The following is a 7,141-nucleotide window of genomic DNA, read 5'->3' as shown; positions in this document are numbered from 1 at the left end:
TGTGAGATTACATTTTTCTGTCCATCTTCCCACTTAATTTTTTGGACCTTAAAATACTTAGAAATGTATAAAGAAGGGCAGGGAGGATTTAGCTGGTCCATTAAAATAGCTTCAGTTCAATTCTTTTTATTTTTTATTTTTGCAGGGGTCACACCCAGCAATGCACAGGAATTATTCCTGGCTCTGCACTCAGGAATTATTCCTGGCGGTGCTGGGGGGGCCATATGGGATGCTGGGAATTGAACCTTGGTTCAGCCGCGTGCAAGGCAAACGCCCTACCCGCTGTGCTATCGCTCCAGCCTCTTCAGTTCAACTCTTTTGCTTCTGTTTTTGTACCATATCCCGCGGTGCTCAGGCGCTCCTCTGTGCTTGGTGCCACTCCCGCTGTCTTAGCGGGACCATGCTGTGCTGGGGACTGACCCCAGAACTCCTGCATGCGAAGCGGGATAGAATGTTACCACAGGATCTTCAGAGAGAGCTGGAATAAAAATCAACTTTGCTGGCAGGAGCCTGGTTCTATATTTGGCAACACTTTGTCTCCCAGAACGTTATGGGAAACGTTATGCCCCCTAGTGGCAGGAATGCCCCCACACCCCCAGTATCACTAGGTGTCATCCCTTGCATCCAAAAGAAGGAACTTAGAGTGGGCTCTAGACATAGTATTAATGGGAATATTTATGTACTTAAGTTGGGCAATTCACATGGATCCATTTTACTGTGATCTTTCAAAACATGGACAGTTGTTACAAATATTCTTCTGTATTTATGAATGAAAATCTTTGTTCTACCCCAAGTAAATAACTGAAATTGAAATAAAAAAGTAAAAGTCACTCACATTCCCAGATTCTCTCCTAAAAGGTATTTTGATAATTAAAAAAAGTAGTTCTAGGGGTTGGAGCCATAGCACAGCAGGTAGGATGTTTGCTTTGCATGCGGTTTACCCAGGTTCAATTCCCAGCATCCAATATGGTCCCCCCTACCACTGCCAGGAGTAATTGCTGAGTGCAGAGTCAGGAGTAATCCCTGAGCATTACCCAATGTGACCCCAAAAGGAAAAAAATAGTTTTAAGCATATTAAAAAAGCAGCTGGGGAGCTAGACAGATAGCATAGCAGGCAGGGCATTTGCCTGACTCTCCGAGGACTGGGATATGATTCCCAGAACCCCTTATGGTCCCCTGAGCCCTGCCAGAAGTGATCCCTGGTTACAGAGCCAGGAGTATGTCCAGAGCTCTTCCAGGTGGACTGAAAATAGAAACAAACAAACAACAAACAGTTGCCTTTTTGGACTGTAAAGACAGCATAAAATTGCTGGGCAAGCAGTCTCTGAGATAACCCAAGTTGAAATCCCATCTCTTCTCATGATCACTTAAATTTCTTTGGCAACCAAGATATAACTTAGATTCTCAGAGTTTATTGATCTTGTAGATGAAAAGATTTATAGAAAGTTTATACCCTTTGATTTGCCTAGCCTATTTCCCCTACCCCCAGACCTAGAAAAACACTTTATACTGTTTTATGAGTTAAACATGTTTTAAAAAGACTTCACATATCATCCAACCTTTGTCTGTCTTATTTCACTTGACACAATGTATCTCCAGCAGCCCAATGCTGCCATAATTTTTTCCCTTTCTTTTAAGTCTGAAAAATACTCCTCTGTGTGTGTGTGTATATGTAGACCACATTTTTTCAACACTAACATTGTTTTCCTATATTGTCTACTGTATATTGTATAGTGAAGTACAGATATATTTTCTAGAAAATGTTTTTGTTTCCTTTTGAGGTATGTCCAGAAGTGGGATTTCTGGATCTCATGATAGCCCTAGTTTCAATTTTTAGAGAAAAACTTCCTCACAATTCCCATAATGGCTATATTATTTTACATTCCCACAGTGGATATGGTCTCACTCCCCCCCACCCCCGATCTCTGCCAGCATGTTATCTATGTTATAAAAAAAAAAGAAGTCACTCTGATTGATATGAAGTGGTTTCTCATTTTGTCACTGTCAATGTCATCCCTTTGCTCATCGATTTGTTCAAGCGGGAACCAGTAACATCTCTCATTGTGAGACTTATTGTTACTGTTTTGGGCATATCCAATACGACACAGGCTCTGCTGTTCGGGCGGGATACTCTCCGTAGCTTGCTGGACTTTCTGAGAGGAGCTGAGGAATCGGACACGAGTCGGCTGCGTGAAAGGTGAACGCCCAACTGCTGTGCTATCGCTCCAGCCTAGGTTTCTCATTACAATTTTGATTTGTATTTCCCCGACTATTAACAAGGTAAAACATGTTTTCATGTATACATTAGTCATTTATTTATTTATGGGGGAGCAGTTGGGCCACATCTAGCTGTGCTCAGGCTTACTCTTAGCCCTGAGATCAGGGATCGTTCCTGAGGGGCTCAGGGAAACACATAGGGTGTTGGATAGCAAGTCTGGGTTGGATGCAAGTGAGGTAAATGTCCTACCTGTGGTAATGTTGCTCAAGGTCCAATGTTGCCATTTATATGTATTCAGATAAGCGTTTCTTTAGGTCTTAAGGAAATTTTGTGTTGTTTTTGTTTTTAATTTTAATTCAGTTTTCATTGATATTTTGTGATTTGCAATACCATTAGTGATGATTTCACATGCACATAATTCTTTCTTCAGGTCCTTAGCATGTTTTGTTTTACATTATTTGTATGCTTTTGAATGATATGAGTACCTATTACATACATATTATTGAGTTACACCAATATGAATATTTATGTTTTAGGCACAAAATGTTACTCTATCACACCACCTCTAAGGTGCCAATATTCAACTATCGCCTTCCCTAGGCCCCTTATCCTAACTTTCTTGCCTGCACCCCCACTCCCCACATGGTTAAATAAACTCTGTTGGCATAACTTTAGTGCTTATTTCCCACTAGGGGACTAGAACAGTAGCACAGCAGGTAGGACGTTTGCCTTGCACAAGGCCGATCCGGGTTTGATTCCTCCGTCCTTCTTGGAGAGCCTGACAAGCTATTGAGACTACCCTGCTCGCACAGCAGAGCCTGGCAAGCTACCCGTGGCGTATTCGATATGCCAAAAACAGTAACAACAAGTCTCACAATGGAGACGATACTGGTGTCCGCTCGAGCAAATGGATGAACAACGGGATGACAGTGCTACAGTGCTTCCCACTAGGCATTGTCTATTATGCTTAGTTTATTTATAGTGCAAATATGAGTGAGATTTCTAGATCCTTGTCTTGTGCCTTCTTATTTATTTAACTTAACATGACCTTTCTAGTTCTATCCGCATTATAGTGAACTAAAACATTTTCTCTTATAACTAAGTAGAAGTCCATCTGTGTATCTATATGCCACAATTTCTTGATTCACTCACTTACTCTTGGCACTGAATTTTTCTCTTTGGGGACAGTGATGTTAAAACACTGCTGCAATAAACATAGGTGTGCATGTATCTTTACAGATTAGTGCTCTTAGGATAAAAGCCAAAGAATAGAATGACTGAATCATATGGTAGTTCTTGTTTCAATATCTTGGAAAAGTCTCCATATTATTTTCTGTAGTGGTTGGGTCACCGACACTGGTAGTTTTCAGTCGTTTTGGTGTAGATTATTCTTACTAGAATGAGGTGATTCTATTAAGAGCGATGCAGAGTCTCTTGCCTCCTGTTCCTGGCTGTCTTCACCTAGGCCCCTAGGAAGGGATAGGTTGCCTTTCCCTCCCTGTCCCAAGCAGAGCCTTGACAGTTGAAGACCTCTGGAACCCAGCCACAGCCATGCTCAAGGCCACTCTCCACACACTTGGATGAGCCTCAAGCATGAAGGGACCAGTAGAGGAACCCAGGTGTGTGGGACCCGGAGCTGAGATCTCCAAGACTGCTTGGATTGGGACTGGGCCTTCTCCAGCCAGATCCCCCATTTTCCAGTAGCCTGGAAACCACACCCACAAATTGCCCCTGGCGCTGTGTAATCCCACCAATGGCCAACATCCAGAGACTATGTAATAGTTTTGTTCTCCCTCTTGGAGAACCTGACAAGCTACCAAGAGTTTATTGCCTTTATGGGAGAGCTTTTCAAGTTTCCCATGGTGTATTCATATCCCAAAATACAGTAAAAGATATATGCATACCTCTCGGAGAGCCCAGCAAGCTACGGAGAGTATCCTGCCCTCGTGGCAGAGCCTGGCAAGCTACCCGTGCATATTGGATATGCCAAAAACAGTAACAATAAGTCTCTCAATGAGACACGTTACTGGTGCCCGCTCCAACAAATTGATGAACAATGGGATGACAGTGACAGTGAATAGTGCTGCAATGAACAAAAAGGTGCAAAAATCTTTTTTTAAATTTAATTTAATTTTATTTTTTTTGTCCAAGCCAAACTGTATCCAGCTTTATTAAAGATACTTTTCATAAACAATCATGGTATTTCAGGCAGGACATGGGCAGACAATCATTAACAGTATACAATAACTTTCAAACTCCCTTCTTCAATGGACTACCAAAATCAGAAAGCCACTATAAAACCCAATGACATCTTCATTTGATGCTCTGAACAGCGAAAGTTTAGAGTGAGGGTTGACATTTCACATTTAGTATGTTGTTTAACAACTTTTCACAAGCCGACCCTGACTTTCAAGAAATGAAAGAAAAATGGCAGAATGATCAATCTGAAGATCCACAATCTTTTTTTTTTTAGTTTATTTTTAATTAGAGAGTCATCGTGAGGGTACAGTTACAGATCCATACATCTTTGTGCTCATGCTTCCTCCATACAAAGTTCGATAACCCATCCCTTCACCAGTGCCCATTCTCCACCACCCGTAAACCCAACATCCCTCCCCCCCTCCCCAGTCCCGTCTCCCCCCACCCCACCCTGCCACTATGGCAGGGAATTCCCTTTTGTTCTCTCTCTCTGATTAGGTGTTGTGGTTTGCAATAAAGATGTTGAGTGGCCATTGTGTTCAGTCTCTGGTCTGTATTCCACCCGCCTCACCCTTCCCCCACATGACCTCCAACCACATTTTACTTGGTGGTCCCTTCCCTGAGTTACCCAGAATGAGAGACCAACCTCCAAGCCATGGAAACTATCTCCTGGTACTTATTTCTACTATTCTTGGGCGTTAGTCTTATAGTCTATTATTCTATATTCCACAGATGAGTGCAATCTTTCTATGTCTGTCTCTCTCTTTCTGACTCATTTCACTTAGCATGATACTTTCCATGTTGATCCACTTATATGCAAATGTCATGACCTCATTTTTTCTAACAGCTGCATAGTAGTATTCCTTGTATAGATGTACCAGAGTTTCTTCAACCAGTCATCTGTTCTAGGGCACTCGGGTTTTTTCCAGATTCTGGCTATTGTAAACAGTGCTGCGGTGAACATATAAGTGCATATGTCACTTCGACTATACTTTTTGGCTTTTCTGGGATATATTCCCAGCAGTGGTATTGCTGGGTCAAATGGGAGCTCAACCTCTAGTTTTTTGAGAATCGTCCATACTGTTTTCCAAAAGGGCTGAACTAGCCGGCATTCCCACCAGCAGTGTAGAAGGGTCCCTTTCTCCCCACATCCTCTCCAACAGCGGTTGCTTTTGTTCTTTTGGATGTGTGCTAATCTCTGTGGTGTGAGGTGGTATCTCATGGTTGTTTTGATCTGCATCTCTCTGACGACTAGTGATGTAGAGCACTTTTTCATGTGCCTTTTGGCCATTCGTATTTCTTCCTTGGTAAAGTTTCTGTTCATTTCTTCGCCCCATTTTTTGATGGGGTTGGATGTTTTCTTCTTGTAGAGTTCAACCAGTGCTTTATATACCCTTGATATCAACCCCTTATCTGATGGGTATTGTGTAAATATCCTTTCCCATTCTGTAGATAGTCTTTGTATTCTGGTCACTGTAAGAAGATCCACAATCTAAAAAAGGAACCGTTCTTTTGAGGGCTGCCATCTCAGTTGTGGCACTGCAAAATCCTGATGGCCTGACATCCTGATAACCACTTTTTGGGAGTCCAGGCTCAACAGGTCTCTCTGGGGTTAAGGGAGTCAAGTCTATGCTGAAGGCGGAGAGGGAGACAGGACACAGAAACACATTTAGTTTTTCCCCACCACAAGGCATTGGGTGCCAGGGTGGCTACCGTGTCAAGTCAAGGAATCCCTCCTCTTGGAAATCAAGAGGGAGTCTCTCAAAACTAGTGAGGAAAAGTTGTTTTTCCCCAGGGCAATCCAGTTTTGGAGACCATCTATTAGTGACTTATGCCCTTCCCCCAAAACAACAATGAAGTGTTCTGTGTGCTAACAACATAGCTTTAAAAAAAAAAAACAAAATTCTGCATTTTTATAAAACTTGATAAAAAATAGTATCTCAAACTGTACAGTCACCAGAAGTACACAGTTCTCAAAAATGCACACACTTCACTTGGCATCTCCAGCACCTTCAGCTTTCTGTGCCTGGTCTGTTTTGGCATCTCCGTTTTCTGCAGGGTTATTTCCATCCTTGCCAGCATCAGCCTTCCCCTTTTTCCCTTTGGGTACCTTCTCTCCCTTCTTTGCAGGGGCCTTTTTAGGCTTGGGCTCTGGCTTTGGAGGAGCTGGTTTAGCTGATAACCTTGCGGATCTTCTCTGTGGCTTGGCTTTATCTCCTTTAGCATCCCCTTCAGCCTTTCTCTTGGGCATGGTGGCGACAGCGGCGGGACGTGGGCGCTGGACGCGGGGTGCAGCGGCGCGCGGGCTTTGGTCGGTCCAGGGGTCGTTCTCGCCTCTTCTTCACACTGCTAGCAAAAATCTTTTTAGAATAGAGTCTTTGGGCCCTAGAGGTAAAGGGCAAGAAGTGGAACTGTTGGGTCATATGGAAACTAAATTCTAAACTAAATTCTAATTTTTCTGTGTCCATATTATTTTCCAAAATGGCTGAGCCAATCAATATTCCCACCAGCAATAAAAGAAGATCCTCTTTCCCCCACATTTAGGTCAATTCTGCTTTATCCCTCCCCTTTGTGGTATATGTCGATCTCCTTTGTGAAATATCTCATTTTTTATTTGCAAATCCCTGGTGATAAATGATGCATAATATTTTTCATATGCCTTTTGATCATCTGTATTTCTCATTTGTTTGTCTTCCCTGAATGCCTCCTTTTTGAAATGGAGTT

The 7,141-nt window shown here is 42.6% G+C and overlaps 1 protein-coding gene across 1 annotated transcript; it reads right to left on the bottom strand.

The window, feature by feature from the left end:
* Nucleotides 1–6,390: 6,390 nt before the first annotated feature.
* LOC129399703 (non-histone chromosomal protein HMG-17-like) lies at nucleotides 6,391–6,762 on the bottom strand. The gene has a single exon (XM_055120864.1). The coding sequence runs from the start codon at nucleotides 6,666–6,668 to the stop codon at nucleotides 6,408–6,410; it is 261 nt and encodes an 86-aa protein (XP_054976839.1). The 5' UTR covers nucleotides 6,669–6,762; the 3' UTR covers nucleotides 6,391–6,407.
* Nucleotides 6,763–7,141: the final 379 nt, after the last annotated feature.

This window comes from Sorex araneus, chromosome 1, assembly GCF_027595985.1.
Source record: "Sorex araneus isolate mSorAra2 chromosome 1, mSorAra2.pri, whole genome shotgun sequence".
In the NCBI taxonomy this organism is placed as follows: Eukaryota; Metazoa; Chordata; class Mammalia; order Eulipotyphla; family Soricidae; genus Sorex; species Sorex araneus.
Note: the sequence above shows the minus strand (reverse complement) of the source record. Positions and strands in the feature narration are given on the sequence as shown.